The sequence below is a fragment of the Ovis canadensis genome, chromosome 19 (genome assembly GCF_042477335.2).
Source record: "Ovis canadensis isolate MfBH-ARS-UI-01 breed Bighorn chromosome 19, ARS-UI_OviCan_v2, whole genome shotgun sequence".
NCBI classification, from domain to species: Eukaryota; Metazoa; Chordata; class Mammalia; order Artiodactyla; family Bovidae; genus Ovis; species Ovis canadensis.
Window position 1 is genome coordinate 28,959,744 of NC_091263.1, and position 12,099 is coordinate 28,971,842.

General features: G+C 54.9%; 2 protein-coding genes across 5 annotated transcripts in view; one reads left to right on the plus strand and one right to left on the minus strand.

Annotated features, from left to right (window-relative positions):
* ULK4 (unc-51 like kinase 4) overlaps window positions 1-4,393 on the minus strand; it is a 502,577-nt gene extending 498,184 nt beyond the window's left edge. The window contains exons 1-2 of one of the 4 annotated variants that reach the window (XM_069560714.1): window positions 3,806-4,393; window positions 2,273-2,991 (exon numbers count right to left, since the gene is read on the minus strand). The gene's annotated coding sequence lies outside the window, so the exon portion shown is untranslated. Of the gene's footprint in view, window positions 1-2,272; window positions 2,992-3,805 lie in introns of those variants that run through there. The other 3 variants (XM_069560715.1, XM_069560717.1, XM_069560716.1) reach the window with 3 other exon arrangements.
* Window positions 4,394-7,956: 3,563 nt separating this feature from the next.
* On the plus strand, window positions 7,957-11,755 carry LOC138929791 (uncharacterized). The gene is made up of 3 exons (XM_070289395.1): window positions 7,957-8,127; window positions 8,303-8,965; window positions 9,611-11,755. The coding sequence occupies exons 1-3, from the start codon at window positions 7,957-7,959 to the stop codon at window positions 10,244-10,246; spliced, it is 1,470 nt and encodes a 489-aa protein (XP_070145496.1). The 3' UTR covers window positions 10,247-11,755.
* The last annotated feature ends 344 nt before the right edge of the window (window positions 11,756-12,099 follow it).

Sequence of the window (12,099 nt, forward strand, 5' to 3'; positions counted from 1 at the left end):
CCAATGTCTATGATCTTGATAACATATAGATTTTAGATTAAAAGTGCCTGGAAGATCTCTCTCCTACCCCTCCTTTGTAACTGTTACCTTAATAGGTTTCCACTTTGCACTTCCCCCCCACCGGAGACACTACACCCAGGAAAGATACTTTCCGACATAGAGGGACAAAAGGCCTCTGCAAACTACAAAACCTGACTCTTGATCAGCGATGCTTTCAGAGAAAGATCTTGATCAAAAGAGAGAAACGTAAAATATGTATATACATATTAAACAAAAATTTCGATTAAATAGAGTTGGGAGACAAGAAGTGGGGTGCTCTCATAACCCTGTGATGATAGCCGAGCTCAACTGGAAGAAGAATCCTCTTCTTTCCTGGCAAGGACTCCGTCAATGGAGTCTTTGTTTACCACAGCCTTCCCAACTTACTCTTCCCCTTTATAAAATCTTTCTCCTTCCCTGCCAAGCTGGGGAACTGCACCATGTCTTGTCGTGGTTACACACGCCAAATTGGAATTCCCTGCTGATGTCAAATAAGGCCATCTTTCCTGGAGAAATATCTGGCAGTCTTTTGGTTATGGTAAAGAGAACCAGTCCTGACTCGTAAGCCACCAAAATGCAGCCTTAACAGGAGAAATTATGTGTCAAAAAGAAAAAATAATAACCTGAGATCTTAAATGTTCACAAACTGGTTATATTATGATACATCAGCATAAGATGTTAAAATAAGTTATTATAAGATGAGTGATTCCTTCAGAACAAGTTTTTAGTCCACAAGAAAAAAAAAATCCTAAAATTTTGAATTTGAGTCGGGCCAAGTTCATTTCCTCAATCTTTCACTGAATAGAGGCATCTGAGCAGGGCACTCAGCCTGAAATTAACAAAACATATCAGTTACAGCATAGGCTTAGACAAGGGTGGTTTATTACCTGCGGTATTTCCTCTCTCTATGGGCTCAACTTCCTTAGAGCAAAATAAGAATTCAATCAGACTATTTTATAAGTTATCTTTCAGATTTGAAAACCACTGTCTTTAAGATTCTTTTTTTACTCAGTCCAAGGATGTTCCTCACCTCAGACTTCCTAATGCACATTTTTTAAATGTTGTAATTTCTTAAATTGTAAAACAAAGCACAAATACAGAAAAACCCACAAAATAAACGTATAGCTTGAAGAATTATTACAAGAAGGCCATCCTTGTAATCACCACCCAGACCAGCCACAGCACTTTGCCAAGAAGTCCTTCCCTGAGCCTCCAACAATCACAACTCCTCAATACTCCCCCCAAAAGTCATCACTCTCCTGACTCCCATGCGTTTCTTTATAGTTTTCTCATTCAAGTGCGCATTCCCAGACACCTCAGTTTAGTCATGCACATTTTCTAAAAAGCACTGTGCGTCTTTTAAGTCTCTTTTAATCTGTAAGTTCACCCAGGTATCATCAGAGCAACTCACACCTATCAGCAGTTGAAGCTTTTATGATTTCAGCGGGCTGGGCCTATACTCAAACTCTGAAACAAGAGCAGGCAGCAGGGGCACGCAGGTGAAGGCAAGAACCTCCTCTTAATCATCCACACCTTCAAATCTTTAAACTCGCTCTCCAGCAGCATTAGCAACACCCGGAAACTGAGAAGTGCAAATTCCCCAACATGGGGCCCAGACGGTACTGAATCAAAAACTCTGGAAGCGGGATCCAGCAATTTGCGTTTTAACTAGCCCTCCGGTGGCACGCTACCTTAGAAACCAAGTTAACCATTCCCGATAGCACAAGAGACGTCGGGCACTACACTGAGCCCTAAACTGCTGGCCTCGCTGCACTTTTCGGACCAAATCAATTGCAGGCTTTGAGCTTCGAATGACCTCGAAAGCATAGGCTCTAAGCCGCTACGTTAACACCCTCTCTTCCCGCACGCCACCCGCCCCAAACTGGAGGCTTTCACTGCCTCCCCACGTCCAACGACATCAGTCAGCGAGGCCAGCTTAGAACCCAGGAAGCTCAACCAGAGTTTTAAGAAATAAAACTCCGAATATGAGGTGTCTATAAAGCGCATCTCCAGAACCCAGGTCCCAGAAGAGGTGCTTCGTGTACCCTAAATCAAAAGTTCTGTAGAGTTGAACACAAGCACAAAAAAACGGAGCCCGGAGAGAGAGGGGGCGCTGGGGGCAAAGGGTTCGCGGAGGGAGAGGGAGTGGTGGGCGGCCCCCCTGCAGACCGGCGAACGCTGAGAGAGACAGGGACACAAATTCCTGGCCCCTAAAACCGCCACTGCCGCCCACCTGCTCGCTCGCTGTTGAGAATCCGCAGGTCCATGGGATACCTAGCGGGAGTGCTCGCGTCTCGGCCCCCACGCCTGAAGACGAGTCCACTGGCTAAAGGCCAGGGGCGAAGCAATGGAGCAAGGCGGGACGCAAAAGGAACACAGTGAGGGCGTGTAGGTGAAGCACCCCTCCGGGTTTGGATTCGGCCAGCCGGTCTCCAAGGCAGCACGCAGAACGCCGCTTTGAGCGCCCCGCGCTGATTGGCTGAGCAGTTTCGGTTCCCATTGGCTGGGGCCGGGAAGTGGAGCCGCTAGGGTCAACTTCAATAGCCCCGCGTCAACTTCAATGGCCCCGCGCCTAGCGTTAGGACGAGACCACCGATCGATCCCAAACCGGGGTAGAACGTGCTTGGCAAGGCTCAGAGCGTCAGTGACCGGCCTTGCGAATTCCGCACCGCTCCGCGTTTGGATCGGTCCAACCCGTCTCCAGGGCAGCACGCAGAACGCCGGAAAAAGCGCAGGGCTCTGATTGGCTGAGAAGTTGTGTTGCTATTGGCTGGGGTCTGGAAGTGGGGTGCCCGTATTACGGCGTTGATCCATCCTAACAGTGGGTGGGGGAGTCGGGGCTCGGGGCTGGTCGTCGGGGCCCTTCCTGGGTAGTAATTGAACAGCTGGTGGCAGTGCAGCCTTGTGCCCTCATCGTTTCTTCCTTCCTCCACTGTCCAGTTTTCTTCAATCCTTGGTGGAAGGGGCAACTTAATCTGTAACAATCGCTCCTCAGTTTCCCTCCCCTTTAGAAAAGGTTACGGATTATCTCCCTTTTGTACATGAGAAAAGACCAGAAACCTAATCTCGAGTTGGTTTCCACTCCGGTTCCTGCCCGCTCCCCCTCCACTCCAGCCACACCCTACCCCTCGCCACCCCCGTTCAGCAGGAAGTAGCCAGAGAGGACTGGTGCCCCTTGTCCTGTATCAAAAAGGCCGGGATGAAAGGTCGGGCATGTTGAGGCATGCCCCGGAAAAGTGCCGCAGACGAGTCCCGGAGGCTGGCCAACAACCAAGCAGGCACCGGGAGCGGACCAAACTTCCGGGGACCGACCCCCTGGTCCAATCAGGTGCCATCACGGAGCCCTTGGACACCAACCACCGCTGTAGCCCGCGCTTTCTACCTTATATGGGAGAGCCTGGCTTGGACGCCGGCCCTGGCTATAAAACCTTTCCCCACCCCTCATACCTCGCAGACTCCTTGCTCACCCGCCCTCGGGAGTTCTGCCCGAGAGCTACCGCCCAATAAAGGCCTTCATCAGCGGTCCATAGAGGTGGCTCTTTCTTCCCGCGGCGTTTCTTACATCTGGCGCCCAACATGGGGCTCAAGGTGAGGGCCCCCGGCACTCGCCGTTGAGGCCCCCCCGAGCTCCACCACCGCAGTAGCCCCGGACCCAGGCGGCTGACCAACCCCCCGGACGGCAGGATACGGGGTAAGTCCCTTTGGCTTTGGGGCCTGCCCTCCCTGGCGACCACCTCCTAGGGCCCGGTAACGGGTGCGCACTTACTGGGCCCTCCCGGTCACCAGCTTGTGGGGGAGACATCCCCAGCGGCTGAGTAGACCTCCGGCTTCGGCCTTTCCCGGTCCCCAGCTCGTGAGGAAGACGTTCCGAACGGCTGCACGGACCTCCGGCTTCCCTTGACACGTCCGAAGACGTTCCGGCAGCGGGGGTTGCCTCCACGCTTTGTGGTCGCCAAGGGATTGACAGCCTCCAAACCCGATCCCCAATACTCCACCCCCCTTAGAGTGCCTTCTGGCTAACCTGCGGACTCTAAGACTAAAGGGATATATCCGCCCCAAGCAGCTCACTTTTCTGTGTTCACAGGCCTGGCCTCAGTATCCCCTAGATAATGGCTCACAGTGGCCAACCACAGGGACATTAGACTTTGACGTCCTCCGTGATTGAGATAATTACTGCCGGAGAACGGGAACATGGTCTGAGGTCCCCTGTGTTCAGGCCTTTTGGGCATTGCGCTCTCGGCCCGCCCTGTGCACCACGTGCACTCCCAGCCAAATCCTACTCACCAAGGCTCCCCCGACTCCACCCTCCCGGGCCAAGCCAGCTCCTCCCCTCTCTGAGTCCTCTGCTTTCTCTGTTCCCCCGGGAGATCTGGGAGCCCCTCCTCCCTATACCTCTCCCACAGCCCCCACCCCTTCCACTCCGGTTCCTGCCCCCTCCCCCTCCACTCCAGCCCCTCCTACCTTCGCTCCCGCCCCTGAGACTCCACCACCGGCCCGGGATCCTCCGGCCCTTAACCCTATCTTGTATCCTTCTCTTCCCCCCATCACTCCCTCCCCTTCTCCAGTTAGCTCCCACACTTGCTCCCACAGCAACCCTCCGGGAGCCTCCCCTCCCCCTCCCCCAGCCCTGCTACTCCCTCTTCGACAAGTAGCCGGAGCTGAGGGTCTAGCCCAAGTCCATGTCCCTTTCTCCCTCCAAGACTTAGCACAGATTGAGGCCAAACTGCGTTCCTTCTCCTCCAACCCCACTCAGTACATTAAGCAGTTTACTGGTCTGACCCGCGCCTACGCCTTGACATGGCAGGACATATATGTCATCCTGGGGTCTACCACCACCCCCGAAGAGAGGCAGGCCATCTGGACGGCAGCCAAGGCTCAGGCCGACCAGAGGCACTATGCCAACCCCTCCCCCGAGCGCCCCCCGGGGGCTCAGGCGGTTCCTGACACTGACCCTGATTGGAACTCCAGGAAGGGGGTGGCGGCCAGCTGCGAGTACGCTATATGATAGAGTGTATCCTCGATGGGATGGAAACGTCCTCTCATAAGGTTGTAAACCTCCTCAAACTAGATGAGGTGACCCAGGGGCCCGACGAAAACCCCCCGTTCCTTAATCGGCTGACCGAGGCCCTCATCCAATACACCAGGCTGTCCCCTGAGTCCCCCATCGGGGCAGCCACCTTGGCCAATCGTTTTATCTCCCAGTCTGCCCCCGATATCCGAAAAAAGTTGGCCAAGGCCGAGGACGGCCCTCAGACCCCTATCCGAGACCTGGTAAAAATGGCTTTTAAGGTCTACAATGCCCGCGAAGAAACTGCTGAGGCCAGCCGAAAGGCAAGGCTCAAGCAAAAGGCCGAATTTCAGGCAAGCCTCCTAAACCAGCAAACCCAGGTCTTGGTAGCGGCCGGCGGCGGGCTCGGGGCCCCAAAACCCCTCTCCGGGGGCCTGCTTCAAGTGCGGGCAAGAAGGGCACTGGGCCAAGATGTGCCCCAATCCGCGGCCTCCTTCCAAGCCGTGCCCGTTGTGCAAACGAGGACACTGGGCTAGTGACTGTCCCCAGGCCTCTCGGGCCTCGACCTCTAGGGGCCGGGGACCAGAGCGCCCCAGGGAGACCTCCTGCCCTCCTCCGGCTTTGGAGCTGCTGAGCTTCGACGGTGACTGACGCCGCCCAGACTCGGGGACCCCAATAACCCAAGCCGAGCCCAGGGTAACACTCCAGGTAGCGGGTAAGTCCATCAATTTTCTGGTTGATACGGGGGCTACCTATTCGGTCCTTCCCTCTTTCCGAGGCACTCTATATCCTTACCAGGTTTCGGGTATGGGCATTGACGGCCGACCCTCGTGTCCGCTCCAAACCCAACCACTATCCTGTCAATTAGATTCCTGTCTATTTACCCACTCCTTTTTGGTCATCCCCTCCTGCCCTACTCCTCTCTTGGGAAGAGATATACTTGCTAAGCTGAAGGCCACTCTTCAGCTAACTCCAGGATCGGCTCCCACGTCAGGGGCCTTCCTAACGCTACTTGTTGACCCTCCAACCTCTTCTGTTAATCGTGAGGTCTGGGACACCCGAGTCCCGGTGGTGGCTCGTCACCACCCTCCAGTCCTCATCCGGCTAAGGGACCCCACCTGTTTCCCAGCCCAGCCCCAGTTTCCTTTGTCTACTCACAACCTCAGGGGGCTAAAGCCCATCATCGACCGTCTCATGGGACAGGGTCTCCTGATCCCCACGACCTCCCCCTGTAACACGCCCATCCTCCCTGTTCGAAAGGCTTCAGGAGACTACGGCTAGTGCAGGATCTCCGCCTGATCAACGCAGCGGTGATCCCTGCCCATCCACTTGTCCCTAACCCCTACACCCTCCTTTCTTCCATACCTCCTCAGACCTCTCATTTCACCGTTATTGACCTCAAGAACGCCTTTTTTACCATCCCACTCCACCCTGACTGCCAATTCCTCTTTGCCTTCACCTGGACTGACCCCGACACCCAGCTGACCACACAACTCACGTGGACCGTACTCCCTCAGGGGTTCAGAAACAGTCCCCACTACTTCGGGCAGGCTCTGTCCCGGGACCTGGCCAGATGCCCGCTTTGCCCTAGCGCCCTCCTCCAATACGTAGACGACTTGCACCTTTGCAGCCCCTCAGAAGAGACCTCCCAACAACATACTACAACTCTCCTCAATTTCCTTGGTTCCTAGGGTTACAGAGCCTCACAATCCAAAGCCCAACTGACTCAGACTTCTGTCGTCTATCTGGGCCTCCAAATCACTCCGACCACTAAAGCCCTGACAGCAGACCAGTGTAGCCTCCTCCGGTCCATCTGCCCTCTGGCCGATGGAGACCAGATATTGTCCTTCTTAGGCCTGACGGGATTCTTCTGACACTGGGTCCCAAATTATGCTACCCTGCCCAAACCTCTATATGCGGCAGCTAAAGAGACTCCCACAGGGCCGCTGTCTTCCCCCACCGAAGTGACTCAGGCCTTCCACGCTTTACGCTCAACCCTATTGGCTGCACCCCCTCACTTTCTCCCAAATCCCAACTATCCGCACCATCTATACTCTGATGAAAAGGTAGGGATAGCCTTTGGAGCCTTGGTGCAACCGATTGGCCCCGAATTGCTGCCTATTGCTTACATATCCAAACAACTTGACCCCACAGCCAGGGGATGGTTCCCCTGCCTGCGGGCACTAGCGGCAGCGACAACGTTGTACGCCGATACTAAAAAGCTGATTCATGGCCAACCCCTGACCATCTTCTCGCCTCACCGTCTTGGTGACCTTTTAGCCTCTAGATTTCTTTCTGAACTCAGCGAGTCCAGGCTCCAACAATTTCACCTGATATTTCTGGACAATCCTCAGGTTTCCGTGGGCCGCTCCCCACAATTAAACCCGCTTTCCTCACTACCCTCACTCCCTCTCTCCTCAGAACCCCCAGCCCACTCATGCTCAGAGGTCCTTGAGTCCCTTATGCAACCACCCCACAGCCTGTTCTCCAAACCTCTACCAAACACAGAGCTAACTTTGTTCGTCGATGGGAGCTCAAAGCGAGACCCCAATGGAAACCGAAGGGCGGCTTATGCTGTGGTAACCACCTGGGAAGTCCTAGAAGCTCAGCCCTTGCCACCCGGGACGACTTCTCAGAAGGCTGAACTAACAGCCCTAACTAGAGCCTTACACCTAGCAGAAGGAAAGAGGGCCAATATTTACACAAACTCCAAGTATGCCTTCTTGATTGCCCATTCTCACGCGGCAATCTGGAAAGAACGGGGCTTCCTGACCACTAAAGGATCCCCCATCTGTAATGCCCCCCACATTACTTGACTGTTGGATGCCTTATCCCTGCCCAAAGAGGTCGCTATCATACACTGCAAGGGACACCAAAATACCCATGACACTGTCGCTCTGGGTAACAACATGGCAGATCAAGTGGCTCGACAAATTACCTTACAACAAGCCCCCGAGCCCCTGCTGACTTTGAGATCCACCCTCAACCCAGATTATTCCAGCGAGGAAGCCAGAGCCTTGCTGGCGCAAGAAGGGGCTCAGAGGCACCCATCGGGATGGATATTACTCCATAATAAACCGGTGCTTCCTGAGCGCCAGGCTAAGGCCATAATATCCCAAATCCACAATACCCTCCACATCGGACCAGGGGCTCTCTTTTCCTTTTTCAGCCCTGTCTTTTCTCCCCTACATCTCAGACAGACCATATATGCCGTCCACCGCTCCTGCCTAACATGTGCCTCCACCTCTCCTCAAGGACCCCCACAGAGAGACTCACCAGTTGAGGGGACATATGCCCGGGCAGGATTGGCAGATAGACTTCACCCACATGCCCAGACATCGAACCTACCACTATCTGCTGGTCTTGGTGGACACCTTTTCAGGATGGGTCGAGGCCTTCCCCACCGCCCGAGAGACGGCAGCGGCGGTGGCGGAGGTCTTGACGGCCCATCTCATTCCCAGATTTGGGTTGCCAAACTCTCTCCAGTCTGACAATGGGCCTGCATTTATCTCGCAGATCTCTCAGCAGGTGGCTGCGGCCCTGGGTATCGACTGGCATCTCCACATCCCCTATCGGCCCCAATCGTCAGGCAAGGTAGAGCGGGTGAACGGCATCATCAAGACGCATCTGACCAAGCTTGCCTCAGAACTGCGGCTGTCTTGGGTCGACCTCCTTCCTCTGGCTCTCACTCGCATTCACACCACACCACACTCCAAAACAGGTTTGACCCCTTTTGAACTGCTCTACGGCAGGCCCTATCTCCTGACTCACCTCCCAGAGGGAGAGGCTCCCCCACTCGCGGGGTACCTCCCCCTCTTCTCCCTCCTGCGATCCTTGCTGAGGGAACACGCAGACCGGGTCCTGCCACAACCGACAGACGACGAGGGGCCCACCCGGCCTCTAGCACCAGGAGATCAGGTACTGCTAAAAACCCTGAGTCCCCACCCACTACAGCCTCGCTGGACGCGACCCCATACTGTAATCCTCACCACTCCTACAGCAGCCAAACTCCTGGGACACGAGCCCTGGTACCACCTGGCCCGACTCAAACGAGCTCCCCCGGGTCTCTCAGAGACAGGGGTGGCCCCAGCCCCGACCCCTTCTCCCGATCACTCCTACCGCTCCACCCTCATGGGGCCGACCAAACTGACCATCACCCGAACCCCTCTGTCATCGATTCCTGAATGACTGAGAGACCACAGTCCAATTTGATCCGATGCTGGCCTGGCATCACCCGCTGTGGCTGCTGACAATTACAGCTCTGGCCATACTTTTTGCCATTGGATTAGCGGCCGCGGCCCCCGCGATTGGTCCCTCACTCTTCGACGGTCCCTGGCCCTCACATACCTAGCCACCTGCTTCCTACTCCTGGGGTGCTATTCCCTTGGGACACCCTGACCTGGTTACCGTAAGCTCCATCCTTACGGGACCCCCGAGGCTGGTTGTCCGCCACACCCCTTTCACCCCAACCTCAGAACAATGCGGGGCTCTCTACTCTGGGTTACTCTGGGGGTACTGGGGGTCCTAGAAAAAGGGGGGCACACCAACCAAAACCCCCACCAGCCCTTTCAGGTCACCTGGATCTTAAAAAATGGAGAGACCTACGAAGAGCTAAACCGGACCACAGCCACCCAACCGAAAGATAAGTGGTGGCCTGACCTATACTTTCACCTCCAACAGCTAACCAAGACCTCATGGGCCCGGGCATATCTCAGAAAGGTCGGGTTTTATGCCTGCCCGGGACATCAGCGGGAAAACATAAAGACCTGTGGGGGAATGGTGAGCCGCTACTGTAAATCCTGGGACTGTGTCACTTCCAACGATGGGTACTGGAAATGGTCGGTGACCAAGCCAGACCTGATCAATATGTCCTTCGTAAATCCCATCACCCAGGACATGTGGAACCACAGATTCACAAAGTACTGCCCCGACTGTGACTTAGTCAGACTATCATTCACACAGCAAGGACGGACTGAAAACAGATGGATCTCCGGGCTAGCCTGGGGAATACAGGTCTATGATGGCTGGGGGGCCCCAAGCGCAACGCTATATGTCCAGCAAGTGCTGCAACCCGCTCAGACCCATGCTGTGGGGCCCAACCAGGTTACTGCACCTCCCCACCCCTCACCACGGGGGACAAACGCCACAAATGTTGTGACCTCGCCTACCCTCACCCCCTCTTCAGCTGACCCAGACTGACCCACCAGAGACCCAAGAACCGCTGTGGGCCTTGGTCAAAGAAACCTACGGGGCCCTCAACCACTCCAATCCTAATCCGACCCAATCCTGCTGGCTTTGCTACACCCTACATCCACCTTACTACAAGGCCGTGGGCTTAAATGCTACCTGCAACTTATCCATTCTCTCCAACCCACTGCAGTGCTCTTGGGGAGACCGCAAGGTGGGCCTTACCATGAAAGAAGTATGGGGCTTGGGGACCTGCTTAGGCACGGTTCCTACAGATAAACAAACCTTGTGCACCCAGACTGGCGATGATACCAACTTCACCAATAAGACCTACATCATACCCGAAACCGGGGGGTGGTGGGTATGCTCACAGACTGGGCTAACGCACTGTCTCCACTTGGCTGTCTTCAACCAGAGCAGGGAATTCTGTGTCATGGTAGCGGTAGTGCCCAAGATTACATACCATCCAGAAGAGGTCCTCTACAACTTTTGGGACCGAGACACCCCAGCTCCTAGACATAAGAGGGAGCCCGTTACAGCTATTACTCTGGCAATGCTGTTCGCCCTGGGGGCAGCTGGAACAGGCACGGGCATTGCTTCCCTGACCACACAACATCAGGGCCTGATCAGCCTGAGGGCCGCAATGGACATCGCCCGCATAGAGAAGTCCATGATGGCCCTAGAAAAGTCCCTGACTTCCCTTTCCGAAGTGGTATTACAAAACCGCAGAGGACTAGACCTGGTCTTTTTGCAGCAGGGGGGCCTCTGTGCAGCCCTCAAAGAAGAATGCTGTTTCTACGCTGATCATACTGGGGTGGTTCAAGAGTCCATGGCTAAAGTAAGAGGGATTAGAACGCAGGAAGAGAGAGGGAGGCCCAGCAGGGCTGGTTTGAGTCCTGGTTCCAGAGCTCCCCTTGGCTGACGACTTTGCTATCCTCCCTAATGGGACCACTCATCATTCTCCTGCTGCTCCTGACTTTCGGGCCCTGTATCCTAAATTAGCTTTTGGCCTTTATCAAATAACGGCTCAACACGGTCCCGCTGATGGTGCTGCAACAGCAGTACCAAGAGCTTCCAACAAACACTCCGTGACAAAATTAACGGCAGACGCCCCCTGTCATCCCAGCCACACCCTACCCTTCGCCGCCCCCGTTCAGCAGGAAGTAGCCAGAGAGGACCGGCGCCCCTTGTCCTATATCAAAAAGGTCAGGCATGTTGAGGAATGCCCCGGAAACGTGCCGCAGATGAGTCCCGGAGGCTGGCCAACAACCAAGCAGGCACCAGGAGTGGACCCCTGCAGCCTGGTCCAATCAGGTGCCGACACGGAGCCCTTGGACACCGACCGCCACTGTAGCCCGCGCTTTCTACCTTATATGGAAGAGCCTGGCTTGGACGCCGGCCCTGGCTATAAAACCTTCCCCCACCCCTCATACCTCACAGACTCCCTTTGTCTCCTTGCTCACCCGCCCCCGGGAGTTCTGCCCGAGAGCGACCGCCCAATAAAGGCCTTCATCAGCGGTCCATAGAGGTGGCTCTTTCTTCCCGCGGCGTTTCTTAACAATTATGACTTTCGAAGCTCCAAACTCTCAAATTCCAACCACCAGAAACGTAAGCACAAGCTTCTCTCTTCCACACGGAGTTAGCTCACAGATAATTACCTTTGGCATCAGAATTATCTGAAGCTCTGGTTAAAACAGGGCCCGCCCACCCACAGAATTTCTGATTCTGTAAATCTGGTGAGCCCCCAAAGTTCTCATATCTATTAAGGTGGTGTGAATGTTGCGAATAACGGACCAAGCTTTGCAAACCTTTACGGGTAGGAACTGTGTCTGTCTCCCATCTCAGGTTAATCGTGTCTCCTGTTC